The sequence below is a fragment of the Podarcis filfolensis genome (assembly GCF_964270895.1).
Source record: "Podarcis filfolensis genome assembly, chromosome: 8".
NCBI lineage: Eukaryota > Metazoa > Chordata > Lepidosauria > Squamata > Lacertidae > Podarcis > Podarcis filfolensis.
The window spans coordinates 80011794-80031626 of NC_139611.1; the positions used below are offsets into that span (position 1 = coordinate 80011794).

General features: G+C 47.8%; 1 protein-coding gene across 2 annotated transcripts in view; it reads left to right on the top strand.

Moving 5' to 3' along the window:
* MEGF8 (multiple EGF like domains 8) overlaps window positions 1-19833 on the top strand; it is a 58957-nt gene that overhangs the window by 14628 nt on the left and 24496 nt on the right. For both annotated transcript variants that reach the window (XM_083626680.1, XM_083626681.1), the window contains exons 12-25: window positions 598-705; window positions 1257-1404; window positions 2195-2358; window positions 3475-3666; window positions 5347-5547; window positions 6983-7222; window positions 8868-8986; window positions 10677-10808; window positions 12376-12489; window positions 14011-14259; window positions 15077-15273; window positions 16403-16613; window positions 18096-18315; window positions 19044-19176. In XM_083626680.1, the coding sequence (XP_083482806.1) occupies window positions 598-705; window positions 1257-1404; window positions 2195-2358; window positions 3475-3666; window positions 5347-5547; window positions 6983-7222; window positions 8868-8986; window positions 10677-10808; window positions 12376-12489; window positions 14011-14259; window positions 15077-15273; window positions 16403-16613; window positions 18096-18315; window positions 19044-19176 (2428 nt within the window). The remainder of the gene's footprint in view (window positions 1-597; window positions 706-1256; window positions 1405-2194; window positions 2359-3474; window positions 3667-5346; window positions 5548-6982; window positions 7223-8867; window positions 8987-10676; window positions 10809-12375; window positions 12490-14010; window positions 14260-15076; window positions 15274-16402; window positions 16614-18095; window positions 18316-19043; window positions 19177-19833) is intronic.

Genomic DNA, 19833 nt, shown 5'->3' on the forward strand with positions numbered 1-19833 from the left:
ATTTTAATTAGGCTTTGAAATTTTGTTTTATGATTTATGTGTTATGTTCCCCTCCCTCAGTACTCTTATTCACCACTTAAGATTATTTTATTTTTTTTATTTATTGCTTTATTTATAACCAGCGGGGGTGCCTGGTGATTTGTGGAAACAAACAAAAAAAAAACTGCTTTTAAAATGGAGAGCGCAGTTTGTGATTTTGGACCCGCTTCCCAAAAATCAGAAGTCATGCCAAAAGTGTTAGTCCGCCATCTTGATTCAAAATGGTGCCTGGTGCCCCATTTTGCCCCATCAACAGAGTCTGCTAGCCCCCATGTTGGAAACCCCCATGCCAAGTTTGGAAACGTGCTTATCATTGTCACTTTATTCTATATCAAGCTGTCTGTAACACCTTAAAATGGATACATTAAAAAATAAAGAATGTGTGTTGTTGCAGAGACAGTCTTTGCATTCTGCTGGAGGGCAGGGTGTGGGGGGCAGGAGCTGCACACCCTCCCTTTGTGTGGGGCACTTTGTAAGGCAGCCGAGTGCCTTTCTGGATGCAGGACTGACTTGAGGGGTCACTAACCCACACCTTTGCTTCTCCCCCCACGGCCTCAGTACCACTTGGACTACTGCTCCATTTACACTGAAAAAGCCACATGTGCCAAGGACCCAGAATGTGCCTGGTGTATGAGAGGCTGCCAGAGTACCCAGCCCCACAGCACTGTGAGTAACTCTGGGGGTTCGGCGGTTTAGAACACAGCAGCGTCTCTTGGGCTTGCCGATTGGAAGGTTGGCGGTTCAAATCCCTGTGACGGAGTGAACTCCCGTTGCTCTGTCCCAGCTCCTGCCAACCTAGCAGTTCGAAAGCACACCAGTGCAAGTAGATAAATAGGTACCGCTCTGGCAGGAAGGCAAACGGCCAAGGGAGCTGGTGTTTGTCCACAGACAGCTTTCCGGGTCATGTGGCCAGCATGACTAAACCGCTTCTGGTGCTTCCTCGGCCTGAAAGCGAGATGAGCACCCCATAGTCACCTTTGACTGGACTTAACTGTCCAGGGGTCCTTTACCTTTTTTTACCTTTAACTCTGGGGGTGTGGGGTGCATGACGATCCAGAGACGAGTAGCTGCGCATGGACAGAAGTGGAAATCTCACTGGTTGTCCACTGTGAGATGGTGGGAGTTGTAATTTGACAACATCTGTAGCACACCACGCTGGCTACTTGGAGTGCAAGATTTTAGGGCTCATTGGTGTCTTCCCCCCTCCTTCCCCTCAGTGCCCCAATACTGGCTGCCTGGGCTTGGCCCGCCTCTTAGTTGACTGCCAGTCCTGCCTGGCTTTCGGCGGCACCAACGCTTCTCTGCCTCGTGCCCCGGGACCCTTTGGCTGGTGTGTGCAGAACGAGACCTGCATGCCTCTCTCAGGTAAGTGAGCCAAGCTGGGCCATCCTGCCTGTTGCCACAAACCCGCGTTGACAAGGCACACTTCTTAAAGTGACATTACGAATGCTGCTCTTTTGGGGCTACAGGCTCTCCACAAGCTTGGGAATGAACACTGTATTCATCATTGTTGTTTTTAAAGAGATTAAAAATAATAATAAATAACAGAAGATGTATACCACCCTTGATTTCAAGAAGGAAAACCAAGGCAGTTCACTGCCTCAGTGAGGGAGAATGGGAAGCCGGGACTCGCTTAATCTACTTTGCTGACGGGAGCTCCATTAGGCAGGCACCACCTGCCTCTGAACTGTTGCAGCTGGGCATTATAAGAACCTCTGTTTAAGAGCTGGGACGCTTGAGTTTTATTTTTTCCTCTTCCCTCCCTTTCTTTTCCCCTTGTGTGCCTTTCTTTAAAGGACTGTAAGCTTGCAGGCAGGAACCGCCTTCTCTTAACTGAGTGCATGTGAGGGACTTTTGAGACTCTTTTTGGCTGAAGAATGGGTTGCAAATGCTCTTAATAATAATAAGATGATTTAAATACACCCTGAAGCAATTTATTCGAAACGCTGAAACGTTTATAATTGAAATGCATAATAAACAAGCCCATTAAAGCCGCAAAGCAGTAAAAATCAAAAATTAAAACAGGAGATTCAGATCAGGAGAATGCTTGTCCAAGCAGGTGTGTCTTAAGGAGCTGGGGCCTTTCATATTTCAACAGAAACCGTGTGTTGAAGAAATCCACTCTCTGACACTCCTGTTTCCTTTTCCTCCACAGAGCAGGGCAGGTGCCAGGTGGGGAAAATCTCTGGGACTTATGGCTGGTGGGGTCCTCAGCCCTTCTTTGTCACTTCCTTGGCGCAATGTCAGCATGAAAACTTCCTCCCCGGCCTTCACCTCATCACCTACCAGCAGCCACGCAATGATTCCCAGCCTGATAAGGTAAGGGAGCAGCTTGGCAAGAGTGGGTCTCCAGATTTATAAACACAATCAGCTGATTGATTGATTGATCGATTGCATTTCTTTGCTGCTTTCCAGTCAAATGAATCCCAAAGCAATAAATAACAAAAAGCATAACATCACAAGTAATATTTCACTCTGCTGTGTTCATAAAAAGACATACGCATCCATCACAGGGGAGGGCCGTGATCTGAATACAGTGCAATGTGCAATTTAATTTAACTCGACTCCATAATAGGTTATCTGTAATTAAAACATTCAGAAAAGTAACCTATTCAAAATAGGGTTGTTTTTTTTAAATAAAAAAATAATAATTATGATACACTTGGGAAGAAAAAATATGAAATAAAATAATGTCCAATTTGTTGGTTGGTTTATTGATTGATTGATTGATTTACACATCTTTCCCCACAATTCTTCAGGAAGTTGAATGCCACAGATAGGTTATTTTTCATTTATGACTGCGTTTATATCCCCTCTTTCCTTCAAGGCGATCAAGGTGGCATATATGGTTCACCCCCTCCCCATTTTATCCTCAACACAACCCTGCTAGGTATGTGAGGCTGAGAGGAGTCAGCAGGCCCAAGGTTACCTAATGAACATCACGGCTGAGGGAGGATTTGAACCCTGGTCTCCCGGGTCCTAGTCCAACGCTCTTAACCATTCTAAGCCTCTTAATTCCATTAAGTCTCTGGCAGATAACATAAAGCTGGGAGCTGGGCAGGGACAGTGTTGGTTGCACCGGACCTCTCAGCAGCTTTCGATAACATTGACTACAGTAATCCTCCTTGACTGCCTGGTCTAGATGGGACTCTGGGGCACTGTTTTGCCTTTTCTCTTGCCCTGTCTGAAGAGCAAACCCTCTTATTTCTTTCCCCGAAACAGTAATTTAATAACGCCCTAATTTGCCATTTCTCCCAACTTTCTTTGAGTACGCAGCGACTATTGAACTGATGGCCTGAGTGGTGCCAGGTGGGCGATGCCACCCAGCTCTGGGCAATGAAGAGAAGCGGTAGGGAGACCAGCCCTATCAAGGTGGTCTTACCCCGCCCTGGACTCTGCAGGAGATCAGCCTGTGACAACTGTCCCTCTGCCTAGGTCTCCATCGTCCGCAGCACCACGATCACCCTCAACCCCAGCACGGAGATGGACGTCTCCCTGGTCTACAAGGGCTTCATTCACCCGCTGGTCAGCAGCTCCGGACCTGCCGAAGACATCTCAATCTGGGCACGCATCCAGCGCCTCTTTGTGATTGCCAAGCTGGCCCGAGCCCCTGGCGCGTCTGAGCTGGTAAGGGTACAACAATCCAGGGGCAGAACTCGGGTTTGAAGCATACGACAAGGAGATAAGGTGCCGCAGGGTATGGAATACAGTGGTGCCCCGCAAGACGAATGCCTCGCTAAACGAAAAACCCGCAAGACGAAAGGGTTTTCCGATTTTTTAGTGGCTTTGCAAGACAAATTTCCCTATGGGCTTGCTTCGCAAGACGAAAGCCCATAGGGAAATCTCCGGGGACAGCAGGGAAGCGCAGCGCGCCTTCTCCTCTGTTCCCGGACCTGTCCTGAAGGCTTGCGGTGGAAGGTCCGGGAACAGAGGAGAAGGCGCGCAGCGGTGGGAGGAGGGTTTTTCCTCCCCACCGCCAACATTCAGAACAGCATTCTGAATGTTGGCGGTGGGGAGGAAAGCCCTCCTCCCACCGCAAGCCTTCAGGACAGGTCCGGGAACAGGGGAGAAGGCGCGCAGTGGGAGGAAGACTTGCGGTGGGAGGAAGCTTGGAGAGCCCTGCGGGGAACTCCTGCAGGGCTCTCCAAGCTGCGAATGTCTGCCTCGCGCGGGGCAGCAGGCTGCTATCCCAGCCTAGGCAGCCCTGGGGGAACTCTTCTGAAGGCTGGTGGCGGGAGAAGGGCTTTTCTTCCCACCGCCAGCCTTCAGAAGGCTGTTCTGAAGGCTGGCGGTGGAGAGAAAAGTCCTTCTCCCCCCGCCAGCCTTCAGAAGAGGTCCGGGGACAGACTGTCCCCGGACCTGGTCTGAAGGCGGTCTCCATCAATTAATTAATTGATTTTTCAATGCATTCCTATGGGAAACCGTGCTTCGCAAGACGAAAAACTCGCAAGAAGAAAAAACTTGCGGAACGAATTAATTTCGTCTTGCGAGGCACCGCTGTATATATACCTTAATATCAGCAAGACAAAGGAGATGGTGTTGGACTTTCGGAGGAAGAGAGGAGAACTAGCCCCACTGTACATTGGGGAGGGCTGTGTGGAGAGAGTCTCTTCCTTTAAATTCCTAGGAGTTTATCTCAGTGAAGACCTTACTTGGAAAATCAGTATAACCCAGGTGGTTAAGAAAGCCCAACAGAGACTCCATCTCCTCAGAGTATTGTGAAAGAACGATGTCAATCAACATTTGATGATCTCCTTCTACCGGTCCACAATAGAAAGTGTCCTTTCATACTGCATCACGGTGTGGTACACTGGTTTGACATCAACTGATAGGAAGTGCCTGCAGAGGGTGGTGAATACAGCACAAGATATTATGGGCTGTCCCGTGAATCCACTGGATGATCGCGGAAGAACGTTGCCTCAGGAGAGTGAGGAAAATTCTCAGGGATGATTCACACCCTGGCCGGCACTTTCTTGATCTCCTGTCCTCAGGCAGAAGATATAGAAGCACCAACAGGGTACAAAACAGCTTCTATCCGTGGGCTGTTCCGATTCATAGCATTTGGTGACCATAATCAAACATAGGCAGCGGCCCAGTCACCAGAAACCCCCTTTTTTAAAAGGAGAGTAAAGGGGGGGCTGGTGGGGGAGACCAGCTCACCTGCAGGAGACTCTTACACTTAAAGGCAGGCGAGCAAGTAAGTAAGTAAGTGGATCTTTGTAAAACTGCCCCAACTTCTGACTGGCTTAGAAGGCCACTCTAGGCTGCAGAACTTGCTCTTCCTAGCCCTCCCGCCTTCCCTTCCAGGAGGAGGTGGGCCGCTGGGCAGTGCAGCAGGAGAAAGAGAAGCGGCTACTGCAGCGCCCCGGGGCCGAGCGCCTCTTCCCCAGCACCGAGAGGGGCAATAAGTACACCGTCCTGGTCGAAGGCCACCTCAACAACTCCGGCAACGGGCAGACGAGCGAGCTGACCCTCACGTGGGATCGCACAGGAGTGCCTGGGGGCAGCGTGAGTATCTCACCCTCTCCGTGAGAGAGCCAGTGTGGTGTAGTGGTTAAGAGTGGTAGACTCGTAATCTGGGGAACCGGGTTCGATTCCCTGCTCCTCCACATGCAGCTGCTGGGTGACCTTGGGCCAGTCACACTTCTCTGAAGGCTCTCAGCCCCACTCACCTCACAGAGTGTTTGTTGTGGGGGAGGAAGGGAAAGGAGAATGTGAGCCGCTTTGAGACTCCTTTGGGTAGTGATAAAGCGGGATATGAAATCCAAACTCTTCTTCTTCTTCTTCCATGGGGAGAGGTTCACAGCCTCGCTCGTCTTCAGGGACTTCGAGCGCAGAACCCACTGCTTTCTGGTTCACGTTGCTGCGAGCGCAGACTGCTGCCATTGACAAGGGAGGAGGTTCAGCAACTTTTGAGGAATATTCAGGATCCGAGAGGAACAGGATGCGAGGGAGCGAAGGGTATCTGCAGGCTGGGGCAGTCGTGCTTCTGAATACCAGTTGTTGGGAGGAACAGGAGGAGGGGATAGAGCTCTTGTGCTTTCAGGCTTCCCATGGGCTTTTTTTTTAGTGTGGCACTTTGGAACTCCCTGCCGATTTAGACCAGCTGAACTCTTTCCTGCACCTGCCGAAACATTTTTGTCTATGTAGAATGTTGACATGTTTTTTTAGTATATCGCTGATATTAGTTAATTTTTATCGTATTTTTATTAAGTTTTCCAAATACTGAACACGTGCATAGTACATAGTAAAACATTTTTTCTTTGTTATTTTTTTGTCAACTTCCCACCCCCTTTTCCACTGTGTTTTTATTACTCTCCCTCTGCTGCGCCCTGTCTCCTGTCTCTTTTATCATAACAACACTGCTATAATCTTCAAGTTCTTCTGTTTCTCGTAGTTCAAATCCTGCTCACGTATTCATCATATAATAATATTTCTTTAAATTGTCCGAAAAAGATGTTAATTATTATCTTTTCTATAATTTTTATTAAATTTTCTGTTTTACATTTTAAAATATTCATTTAAACAACCTTAAAATATCAATGACTTCCCTTCTTCTCTTTCCATGATTCATTTTGCGTAACATAAATCCCTGCATATTTTGTGTAAACTAAACCATTCAGTATTCCATTATTACATCCATCAAAACTTATTTACACAGTTGAATTTATCTTAATGCTAACATCAAGATGTTAATGATTGTTTGAAGCTTTACAATTCTTGTTTTTTACTGGTTATTTCCATGTTTTCTTCTTGTAAGCTGCTTTGAGGTTGGTTTGTTTCTTAAACAATCAAGTGGTATATAAATTTTAAGAAATCAAATAGAGATAAAGGAAATGAACCTCGCTCGCTGCATCCCCTCCGACACAGAGAGATGCAGTGATGTTTATACCAGGTGATGCTTATCTTTGTTTCTCTTCTTCTACCTGTCTTTACCTGCCAGGAGATCTCTTACTTCTTCCTGGAGCCTTATCGCTCAGAGCTGTGCGCCACCTACCGCTCCTGCCTGGCTTGCCTGGCCGACCAGGGTTGCGGCTGGTGCCCGGTCAGTGCCACCTGCCACCGGCGGCTGGCGCATAAGGACGATGCCGGCGGCTGTGGCGCTGGCAGCGTGCGCCTCATCCTGGCCCCCGGCAACTGCATCCTTTGCGAGGACTACCGTGACTGCCACGCTTGCAGCAAGGTGAGAGGGATATGGCTTGCGGGTTTGTGTGTTCCTTGGGGCAGAGTCTTTTTTGGAGGGGGGGAGGCAGGCGCAGTTCAGTGCAGCGGGCAGGACCATTGTATTTTCAACAATATCTGTGTACGGAGAACGATGGGTCTGATCTGTCTAGGGTAAGTTGTTGTCAATGAAACCCATTTCTCTGCTAAGGGATAAAATCTTAAAGGCATAGGAGCGATGGAGATGGATTGTCGACACTGCGTTGTAGCGCAGTTACATCAGAGACCCTTTTTTTATTTCTTTCCCCCACATTTATATTTTATTAAATTTCACATATACACCCCAATACAAAAAACTTTTTTTTTTGTTGACTTCCCACTCCGTTTTCCATGGTGTTTTTTGGGTTTTTTTTATTCTCCCCCTTACTGGTCCCTATCTTCTCTCATATCATAACATCAGTCTCTTAATTCCTTCTGTTGCTCATAATTCAAACAGGGTGGATTTGATTTAAATCAAATCGATTTAAATCACTAGTCAGACTCATTCTTTCTGATATAATCTTTAATATTTACACTATTTAATAGTTATATAATATTTATTTGGAGGAAAAATCTTTCTAAGATAGTTTTCTATTTAAGTTACATTATAGTCCAAAAGCTATTCATCAGGAAATAAGGATTTGTGTTAAGTTTTTTCATGTGTGCTAAAACTCAGTCTAGATTTTTTTAAAAAAAAATTGTTTAACCACATCAGTTAACAAACATGGATATATATGCTATAATGCTATTGCTTTACTTAATAAATTGTTTAAATTGTTATTACAGAAATGATTATTTTTCTCCTTCCAATAAAGTACAGCAGAAAAGTTGTCCAAATATAAACAGTTACGGTATTAAACCTCACAATAATTTCATAATTACCTATCTATGTATTTCTAATAGTATAACCAAATCAGCAATTTTTGATATAACTGTAAAAACTACTCTGAAAATTTATTATTCCAAAAATAAACCTTAATCTGGTTGTAAATATTAAAGATTAAACCAGCAAGAATGAGTCCTTCTGTAAAAAAAATTATTTAAATTTTACTGAGCAGTGATTTAAATCAAGTCTTACTGACCAGTGGTTTAAATCAATTTGATTTAAATCAAATCCACCCTGGAAAATAAATGGTAACAACAAAACTCATTTATGTGTTTGCTGCACCTTCCCACAACCTGATTATGATGGTGATAATACAGAGCATTTGGACCTCACTCTTCAGTCCAAAAGTCTCCCAGAGTGGTTTACATACAACTAGTTAGAACAAGGCAGGCCTTCCCACATGCCTGCAAATTTAAAAGAACATGACAAACAAGGGAAAATGGGGGAAACCCCCAAAATCGAGCACCATTTCTTAAATAGTGGTTTTCATAATGCTCAGTTCTGGGGTAAGAGGTACCCGATGGAGCTGGCTTTTGGCAGGGCTGATGGAGCGAGTGTTGGTTTGATCTCTTCCACTAATTTGAGTGTCCGATCCCAGAATAGATTTAGCGAGGGTGGGATGGGGAGCAGAATGGGGGAGAGTTCTCTTGCACAAGTGTAAATCCTTGCACTTATGGAACGAGAGACTGGGCACTCGTTTGGATGCGAGCCCCACGCTTCCTCTTTCATTCTCCTGCTCCAGGACCCGTTCTGCGAGTGGCAAGTGAACAGCAGCAAGAAGGGGGACTTCCTCTGCAGCCGCCGGGGCCGCCTCCCCACTGCTATCCGCTCTCCAAAGGACTGCCCCAAACTCTGCAACCAGTGAGTGACCAAACAAACCCCTGTGTTGCAAACAGTTATCAGTAATATCCAAGACAACACGATGACCAAGTACAACAATGCGATGTCAATATAAACTCTTTATATAATCTACAGTGGTACAATTTAAGTTAAGTACTTAATTCGTTCCGGAGGTCTGTTCTTAACCTGAAATTGTTCTTAACCTGAAGCACCACTTTGGCTAATGGGGCCTCCTGCTGCCGTCGCGCTGCCGGAGCACGATTTCTGTTCTCATCCTGAAGCAAAGTTCTTAACCTGAAGCACTATTTCTGGGTTAGCAGAGTCTGTAACCTGAAGCGTATGAAACCTGAAGCGTATGTAACCCAAGGAACCACTGTATTCAGAACATTGAACAGTATGAAATATATGAAATATGCACTCTCTGCATATGTTTATGTTTATTTGGTTGTATGTTTTCAAGAGAATCCATCAAGAGTGCATATTTTGTGACTTTCAGAGATTTATAAGATTTCTGTTTATTTGGTTTTGCAGAGAGTGCATATTTCATATATTTCGTACTGTTCAGTGTTCTGTATAGATTATATAAAGAGTTTATATTGACATTGCATTGTTGTTCTTGGTCATCGTGTTGCCTTGGATATTACTTACCAACCAGTGAGTGAGCCAGGGGGGCGGCGGGAAGGTTTGGGACAAGGCCGCGGTGGAAAGGGACCTCGGTCAGACTCTGCCCTCCCGAGTACGAAGGCCACAAACAGAAGTGGACAAGAGCCAGGTCAGGAGAGCGAGGGGCAGTCCGTGGCTGGGGCTGAGGTGCCAGCCAGCAGATGGGAGACGTGTGGCCTTGCAGGGAAGAAGGCAGCAGGGAAAACTAGAAAAGGGAAGCTTGGAATTTATTTGGGAGGTCCTCTGGTTGCTCAGGTCAGAAAGCTCGCTCTGATCCAGCATCTAATGCCCGCTCTTCGCCAGTGGGGAAGCAGCAGCACTGTCTTATCTTCAAGAAGCCTGAGATCATGGAATTGTAGAAGTGGAAGGGACCCTGACGGTCATCTAGTCTGACCCCTTGCAATGCAGGAATCAAAGATGCTGGATTCCTAGCACAGCCTGGACCTGGGAAGCCCTGGTTCAAGCAGCGGCGGCACCAGGGGAAAAAAATCAGGAGGTGGGGTGCCAGGGCTGGATTAACCATTAGCCAAAGTAATGCTTAGGGCATCAAGGGGACACCACAGAAATTTTCCATTGTTGGATTTCTAACATTAATGGTCTCAAATTGCTCGTTTTCTCAGTTGGAGCATATTAAAAATCCCAACTGAACAACTATGCAACAAGACAGGCTGGATTCCTTATCTCTGCCAAGTATAGAGGCAGATATGTTATGTAAGATTAGTTTTGAGGATCTGACTATGCAATTAGAAAAACTATGCAAGACTATGCAATTAGAAAAAAGCAGGAGGGGAAAAAATCAGATATAAAGCAGAAGTATACAAAAATAAACATTCATTTTCCATCGTACCATAGGTTTTGTTTCATTTTGAGTTTTAATTTACAGTTTATTGTTGTTTATAGTTTGAATTAGATATATATGGGGGCACCAAAGTGTTTTAAAATGTTTAGGGCCTCTAAAGGTCTTAATCCAGCCCTGGAAGGTGCAGAAGGGGCAAAGTAGTTCTGAGAGCAGGTCTTGAAAGTGTTGGTTTCTCCTCTCTTCTTCCAGGCGCAATACCTGCTCCGAGTGCCTCTCCAACTCCAGCCAGTGTGCTTGGTGCCAGTCCACACGTAGCTGCTTCTTCTTCGCTGCCTACCTGGCCAAATACCCCTATGGAGACTGCCGTGGATGGTATGACAGGTACGTTGGCCACGCAGCAGGAAGACTCGGGGCATGAGGAGGCTGCAGTTTGGAAGAGCAACACTCCTGGCTCATAAAAATGCTAATACAGTGGTACCTCGGGTTACAAATGCTTCGGGTTACAAACACTTCGGGTTACAAACTCTGCTAATCCGGAAGTAGTACCTCAGGTTGAGAACTTTGCCCCAGGATGAGAATGGAAATTGCGCTCCGGCGGTAGCGGGAGGCCCCATTAGCGAAAGCGCACCTCAGGTTAAGAACAGTTTCAGGTTAAGAACGGACCTCCGGAACAAATTAAGTTCGTAACCCGAGGTACCACTGTAATAGGGAAATCTCCGGTTTCCACAAGGAATTTTGGGTGAGCCCCAGCCCAAGTTATGGTATTTTTCGCTCTATAGGACGCACCGGACCATAGGACGCACCTTGTTTTAGAGGGGGAGAACAAGAAAAAAAATTCTCCCCCTCTCTGCTCAGGGCCCCTTCAGCGAAGCAGCAGGAGAAACGGAGCCCCTTTCATTTCTCCTCCCGCTTGGCTGAAGGGGCGCTGCGCAGCTCTTCCTCTCTGCTGAAGCCAGGAGAGTCTTGCTCTCCCGGCTTCAGCAAAAGGAACCCGAAGCCTGTGGAGCGCAGTGGGAAATTGCACTGCGCTCCGAAGGCTTTAGGCGGCTATCCCTGAAGCCTCCAGAGCGCAGAGGGGTCGGTGCGCACCGACCCCTCTCGCTCTCCTGGCTTCAGCGAAAGCAACGCGAAGCCCCCGGAGCGCAGAGGGAGCGCTCCCTCTGCGCTTCGGAGGCTCCGCGTTGCTATCGCTGAAGCCAAGGAGCCCACATTCGCTCCATAGGATGCACACACATTTCCCCTTAATTTTTGGCGGGGAAAACGTGCGTCCTTTAGAGCGAAAAATATGGTAAGCGCCGCGTGAGGGGAAATGGTAGTGGAAAAGGAGATGGTGATTTACAGTGGTAGCTCGGGTTAAGAACTTAATTCGTTCTGGAGGTCCGTTCTTAACCTGAAACTGTTCTTAACCTGAAGCACCACTTTAGCTAATGGGGCCTCCCACGCTGCCGGAGCACGATTTCTGTTCCCATCCTGAAGCAAAGTTCTTAACCCGAGGTACTATTTCTGGGTTAGCGGAGTCTGTAACCTGAAGTGTCTGTAACCCGAGGTACCACTGTATTCATTCATTTGTTCTACAAGATGCATACAGGCATCCCATTTATGCAGGAGTTACACTCCGAGGCACCACACTCCTCAGTGAACTCGCGTATATTTGAAACACCATTAAGAGAACCTGCAAATACCCCTTTTCCACTTTGCCCCAGAAAAATATTTTTGTATCTGGGTCCGAGTTCCTGAGAAAGAAGGAAAGAAGTAACGTGAATACTTAAATTTTAAGACAATTTATTTACAGCAAAACCAGAGTCACCCAATTGAGAAATTAAGTTGCTAGGCATCAAGTTACTAGCCCTCTGGACCCCTCTTCCCTCTTTTCCTTCTTTCTCGGACCCAGTGCATACAGGAGCAGCTCACCAACCTCTTTCATTTTCCTACTCTCCCCTTCCCCCAGCGTGCACTCTGTGCCCCAGTGCCTGGACTGCACTCGGTTCAACACCTGCCGGGAATGCCTGCAGAACTTTGAGTGCGGTTGGTGCGGCAACTCGGACAACCCCACCTTGGGCAGGTAAGACTCATGTTTACAATGGTTCTTCTTGTCAGGAGCTCGTCCTACACTTGAGTAGGACCCTGACAGAGACACATGCCCGACGGGCAGGTTCCCTCCCTCCTGGTCTCTCGTTCGGGAGCTTCAAAAGCTTTCTTCAGCCCAAATATCACAGCAACTGATGCCAACAGACACTGGCACACTTAGGGATCCGCAGAGTCTTTGCAGCTTTCGTGACAGACCTCAGCAACTCAGCATTTTGGCTAATCTACTTTATTTGCATATAAACACATGGAGCACTGCAACTCTCTAGCATCAGATAGCAAAAAGAAAAAGAACAAAGGACAATAGTCCCACTTCGCAGAACACAGTCACACAAACATCCTGTCTCTGTCACTTCCCACTCTGTGGAGTCAAAACATATACCGTCATGTGATAGACAACAATCCCATGACTGCAATCATGCAGCACGAATTCTAACAGTTCTTCCCCACCTCACAAACAAGGTGCCTGCTTTAGCCTGGTCACGGATGAGTAACTATATCACCTTTATAAATGATGTCACCTTTAGAAGACATCTGAAGGCAGTCCTGTATAGGGAAGCCTTTCAATGTGTAATGCTTTATTATGTTTTTATATATGTTGGAGGACTGGGGGCAGCCCAGTCAGATGGGTGGGGTACAAACAATAAAATTATTGTTATTATTATTAAGCTTACTTCCAGGGGGTGAGTAGACCAAGGGGGCAGGGCGGTCAATCCGCTATTTGGTGTGTCGCGCCAAATTGGGAACCTCAGGTTTTACTTCAATTTCACCATTTTAACTTCAGTTATGGTTGGGCTCAGGACTGCAATTTCTGAAGGACCACCTCTCTCCACATGAGCCTGCCCAGATCCTGAGATCATCCTCTGATCTGAGGCCCTTCTTCGTGGGCCTCCTTTGTGAGAGGGTGGCAACGCGAAAATGGCCTTTTCTGTGGTGGCTCCCCATTTGTGGAATGCTCTCCGCAGGGCGGCTCTCCTGTCACCTTCATTATACACCTTTTCGCCCCAGACGAAAGTGTTCCTCTTTAATTAGACCTTTGGCTGATCAACCTCCAGTGCCCTTTTAAACATCTTGCGGGAGACGGCGGGGATCATTGGTTTGTTGTGGTTCTTATTTTTATCATGTATTCTGTCTTTTTTAATATGGTGTTTTCACGTTGCGAACCACCCTGAGATCTATAGATGTAGGGTGGTATGCAAATTTAATAAATAAAATGAGTAACATTTTGAAGGAAGAAATTACAATCTGCTGTGTTTGTGCTGGAAAGGTTGCCAAGTCTTTTCCATGAGGTTGTTGTTTTTCTTTGAGTGACAGCAAAAAAAAATCAACAGCCAGAGGTTTTCCCCATCGGTGGAGGGTCAGCAGAGGGAAATACGGCGCTTGCTTAATTTCTCCTTGTCATACAGGTGTTATAGGGAGGGAATCCTTTGAAAGCAAAGGTAGTTTCAACCCTGGGACCGTTGTGAGGGGAATAACCTCTTCCTTTTCCCCTCTGCAGGTGCCTCCCTGGGGATTTCTCAGGCCTGAACACCTTCCTGAACTGCTCTGTGGCCCTCTGGGAATCTCACGGGCTGCTTCCCACCCACCCAGCCCAGTGGTCCTATGGGCAGTGCCCAGATGTGGACGAGTGCCGCCTGGGCCTGGCTAACTGCCATCCCTTTGCCAGCTGCAAGAACACACCCGACTCCTTCGAATGCCACTGCAACCGAGGCTATGCGGGGGACGGGGTGGCGTACTGCAACCAGACGTGAGTAGGGTGGGCACGAGGGGCGGGCAAAACGCTTTTGCCAGGTTTGGGGTGGGGGAGTGGGGCGTTCCTTGAGCTTGGCTCTGGTTACAGGAACCAGAGACTGTCGGCAAGCAGGCAGAGATTTCTCCCCAGTGTTCACAAACAATGAAATCTGCTCCCACAAGATTTAGTGGTGGCCACCAGCCTGGCTTTAGAAGGCTACACAGATTCGTGGAGAGTAAGGCTCTCAGTGGCTATGAACCAGGATGGCCATCTGCCATGGATGCTTTAGTTGAGATTCCTTCATTGCAGGAGGTTCAGCCAGAGGACCCTTGGAGATACCTTCTATGATTTCATGATTCTGTAATTCTCTCCACTGCCAGAGGCACTATGTTGGGTATCCTGAGCCGGGAAGAATGCTCAGGTGCGGACTTCCCATAGGCATCTGCTTGGCCACTGTGAGAACAGGATTAGATGGGCCTATGGCAAGATCCTGCAGAGCTTTTTCTGACGACCTTATGATGTCAGGAAACCCCCTTGCAGAACGTGTTTGTGAGCTTTGGTTGTCTGATGGGGTTGGTAGTGACGGTCCTGTGACCCCAGACTCTCATCTTTCTGAAACTTCTGCGTTAGTTTGGCTGCGCCTTCTCTATTAATCCAGTCCCTCTGAAGGATCTGTACCATACACTGAAAGCGCTTTCAACACGCATTTAAAACTTGTGAGTCCCCCCAGAGAATCCTGGGAACTGCACTTTGTTGAGGGCATGGGCCCTGTAGCTATGGGAAGAGCTTTCTCCAGGACTTTCTCCATCTCCTCCTCTCTGTTTTCGCACAGCTGCTATGACGAATGCGCACACGGCGAATGCAGCGGGGCCCCCAACTTCACCTGCGTGTGCGACTTGGGCTGGACCTCCGAGACCATCATGGGGGCCACCCCACCGCCAAGCGGGGTGCAGTGCAATGTGGACTGCGGGTGCCACTTCCACAGCAGCTGTGGGCTCAGCGGGCCCGGCGTTTGCGACGAATGCCAGAGTGAGCCAAATGCTTCTTGTCTCCTGCTTTTCTAATTTACGGTTTTGTTGCATCGCCGTTCTTTGGCAGTAAAGCACCGTCAGTGTGCACCTCGGAGGGTATAAGACAGTTTTCGGACTACAACTCCCATCAGCTGTGCTGGTTAGGGCTGATGGAAGTTGTAGTCCAAAACCTGTGGAGGGCCTGAGGTTGGTGATGGTTTGGTATAAGAGGACAGGTCCTCAGTTCTTGCCTCCTCCTTCTCTCCCCCTAGGAAAGGGCCATAGGTCAAGAGGCACACATCTGCCTTGCATGCAGAAGCTCCCAGATACAACCCCTGCCCACCGCAGGAAGGGCTGGGAGAGATTTCCTGTCAGAAGCCCTGGAGAGCAACTGCCAGTCCGTGCAGTCAATACAGTGGTACCTCGGGTTACAGACGCTTCAAGTTACAGACTCTGCTAACCCAGAAATAGTACCTCGGGTTAAGAACTTTGCTTCAGAATGAGAACAGAAATCATGCTCCGGCAGCAGCGGGAGGCCCCATTAGCTAAAGTGGTGTTTCAGGCTAAGAACAGTTTCAGATTAAGAACGGACCTCTGGAACAAATTAAGTTCTTAACCCGAGGTACCACTGTACTGAGCTAGACGGACCCAACTGCCTGACTCAGTGTAATTGTCAGGAGCGAGCCAGCAGTAAATCACACCATGCAAGTTGGGGTTAACTCTTTATTAGCGAAAGCACGATTGACACAGAGGTGTCATGCCGAACTCATTTCTGGCAGGTCTAGTCCCCTCCTTTCCAGGGTGTTTTCCAAGCTGTCTAAGACTACACCTGCCTGCAGTCAACCTCTGCCCTGCCCTTTTCATTCCTCTTCTGGTTCTGGGAGACAAGTGGGGAGGGGAGCTTGTCGCAGCAGGAGGGGGAGACACCCCTGACTCTTCACCAGACTGATTCATCTCTGCCCCTTGGCCTCTCACCTCCTGCCCTTCTGCTTCTGCCTCTGGTCCTGGACTTTTCTCTGCCACAGATTCTCCCTGCTCACTAAACCCTGTTGCCTCTTCAGCTTCTGACACCACCTCCCAGTCTTCTGGGAGTTTCCTCTGTTCCTTCTCCGCATCTATCTCATCCTCTTTTTGCTCCTCCTCCGCAGACTGGACCCATGGCGAACGCTGCCACCTTTGCCGGCCTGGCAGCTACGGGAACGCCACAAACCAGAGCGGCTGCCAGGAATGTGCCTGCAATGGGCATGGCCTGGAAGAGATGGGCTATTGCCACGGGGCCACAGGAGCCTGTTACTGCGCCCCACCCACCGAAGGGCTTCACTGCGAGCGCTGTGCTCCTGGCTACTATGGGGACCCCAGGTGAGAGAGGCTGGTTGATTTGACTGCAGTTGCATCCTCTGGATTACGGTCATTCTACCTAAGTTGCACAAATAAGCAACTTCTATGGAAGGCTATTAACCTGAAGAGCTAAGTTGAGCTGCCATGTTCAAGAGCAGTCTGTATTACTGACTACCAGCTGCTAGGTACAAGCAATAGGACTGGCCACTATAGTCATTGATGCACGTCTGGCCGGTAGCTGTTGTCTGACACAGCAAAGCAGTTCCTCATTTGGTCTGTGCAAAACTTTGCCCACCTTTTCTAGTTCTCCCACTTTTTGAAATTTCTCCTGGTGGTTGCTGAGGACCGCCGGGGCACTTGCCAAGCACACAGTAAAAGCGGTCGTGTTGAACTGCTTTTTCCACAGCCTGCAGCTCCCCGACTTTCCAAAGACTCGCCTCCTGAAAAACAAAGAAACACAGAGCTTTTCCAACATACATGCTATGGGAACCATCAAACTTTCTATTAATGTTTAGTGTCGTTAGATTCTTTATTTTAAAGGTCTTTTGTTTCTGGCTGCCCTTCATTTGGGCCCAAACTGCATATTTTTAATGCAAAACTCTTGCGCGTCATTAAAGAGGTGCAAAATGGATCGAACTGCTCCCTGATGTGTGCCGTGTACTGGCAAAAAACCAAAGACGGACATACGCACACATGCTTCCAGTTTCCTGGAACAGGAGGTATTTATGTAGGGCTGTGTGCATGCCTTGGGTCCATTGCAAAAGGGCCAGCTCACAGAACATGACTGGGAGCAGAATTCAGCCTCCTTTAAGAGGAAAAGTAACAGAAGCTTTCTGGTCATTACGATGGTGTAATGGTATACCTGAAAGGGTGCTGTTCCCTGCTGCCACTGCTGGCTTTAGTACCTTCCATGCCTGCTTTTCTCTCTCACTGACTTGCAAAACCAGAATAAGTTATAAAGGAAAACTTGTGCATAATTGCGTCGGTTATACACTTTTGCATAGAATTCTGCAGAATTCTCTGTCATGGAGAATGCTGACCTGCAGTGAGCCACTCTTCCTCCTTGCTCCGATAGGGAGGGTTAGGCAAATTAGCTTTACAATCTTCATCCCTGACATTTGGAGGAGTAATTGCCATCTCCGTTTTTTTTTTCTGCTTCTGCTTACCTCCAAGACAGACTGGCGCCTGCGGAAGCTAATTATAGGCTATCTTTTCCTTCCCCGTCCTAAGTTAGCAGGGTGGGAAGAGAGTTGGTGGTTTTTAAAAGTAAACACGCTGCAAAATCACCAAAATGAAGCGCTGTTTAAGCCTCCTGGCCGATTCCTCAAAAGACCAAGGCGATGCCAAGTGGCCATGCTGTCTTTTCAGAATTTCTGTTAGGTTGGGCCAGACTTCACAGTTCTTTAAAGGGCAGGGTGACTTCGCGCAGCCCTGCATGACAAAACCAAAAGGATTTTGGTCTGCTTTATTTTTATTATGGTCTGCTTTATTTTTATCCACCAGAAACGAGGGCGTTTGCTACCAGGAGTGTGTGGGGCGCTCCTTGCTTGCCAACCTCTCTTCCTCTTCGTCGTTGAGCTCTCAGCGGGCTGGGGGCCCCCCGCAGGGCGGACTCTCCTACTGCGTCTGGGTCTTGTCGACCACTGAGGACATGCAGCCCTGCCGGCCAGAGCAGATCTGCCCTACGATCACCCTCACTATCCAACCTGATACCCTCTGTATGGTGAGCACAGGGGTGGGCACAATGGGGGCCAGGGGGCTGATTCTGTAGGCAAGTGATATCTTCCAGAGGCAGATGCTTGTCATTTAATACATTAATAATGTCAGAAATCAGCAGGAGGAGATGGACGTGGCTAAAGCTTCCTCATTCTTCTGTCTTCTGTGGCATTTGGCATATTTTGCCTAAAAACATACTGCTGTCTCTCAAAAGCATGTCTAGAAGCATGAAGCCCCCCCCCCTTTTTTAAGGGGGAGGCAGTTTCTTGGGGCGCTGGAAGTTTGAAATATTTTCCCCATTTCTTACAATGAGATATTGGCGCAAAAGATTAGAGTGGCATTGTAAGAATTTTCACCACTCTCCTTTATCCCTCCCAGTTTATTTAACGGAGCCCAGTCGTGAATGAAACAAAATCCAAACTGGGCAAATACCTCCCCCCCCTCCCACATTTCATGCCGCTGAATCACCCACCAAATCTCGCCACGAAAATGCATGCATATTTCTCTAAGCATATCTTTGTCACGAACTTGCTTTTAGTAATGGGATGATGGGATTTGTAGTCCAACAGCACCTGGATACCCAAGTCTGGGAAACCCTGATCTAGAGTCCCTGTTGGAAGTCACAAAACAGAAACCAGAGGGCTGTATTTGAAAAACTGAGGGTCTCTTTGAAGAATAGCAAGTTAGATCCAATGCTGATGACTCATGCTTGCTTCCCCTTCGCTTTCTCCTTAGAATAACTATGTCTATGCCTTTGATGGACTTCCTGACTTCCTGGACACGGGCCTGATCCAATTGGATCGCACTCTCATTGGGGCTTTCTGCGGCCAGGGCCGTCCCCGTCCCATCACTGTGGAGGCCGTATCAGGTAGGAAGAAGGAAGGAGGTTGGATTCAAGAGTTTTGATGCGGGGTGTGAACTTAGTGAATTTGTTTGCTAGTCAGATCCACTTAGCTCCACATTACGACTCTTGACTATGGCGAATCACATACCTTTATTTGAAAGGCAGGGTTCCTTTCCCACTAGTGAGAGGCAAGGAAAGCTTATGAAAGGCCAGCGGCCTCTTAGGCATCAGCATCACCACTCATGAACCAGAGCATCTCTTTGGCTGTGTGCTGTGAAGCAGCCCATCTAATAACAGACAAGCTTACTCGCACGGAAAACCATCTGCAAACTTTGCGCTTTGCAATGCTTCTGAGGGATCTCTGGGTGCCCTTAGAAGCAACACAATATAAATTCCTGCTTCGTTCCTCCATACTCTCGCCCTGATAAAGGAAATCTGAATCCTTCTACGCAATGCTGGATAGTTCAGTTAGTTAGACTTGTGGTATAGGGACACGGGTGGCGCTGTGGTGTAAACCACTGAGTCTCTTGGGCTTGCTGATCAGAAGGTCGGCGGTTCAAATCCGCACAACAGAGTGAGCTCCCGTTGCTCTGTCCCAGCTCCTGCCAACCTAGCAGTTCGAAAGCACACCAGTGCAAGTAGATAAATAGGTACCGCTCCGGCAGGAAGGTAAACGGCGTT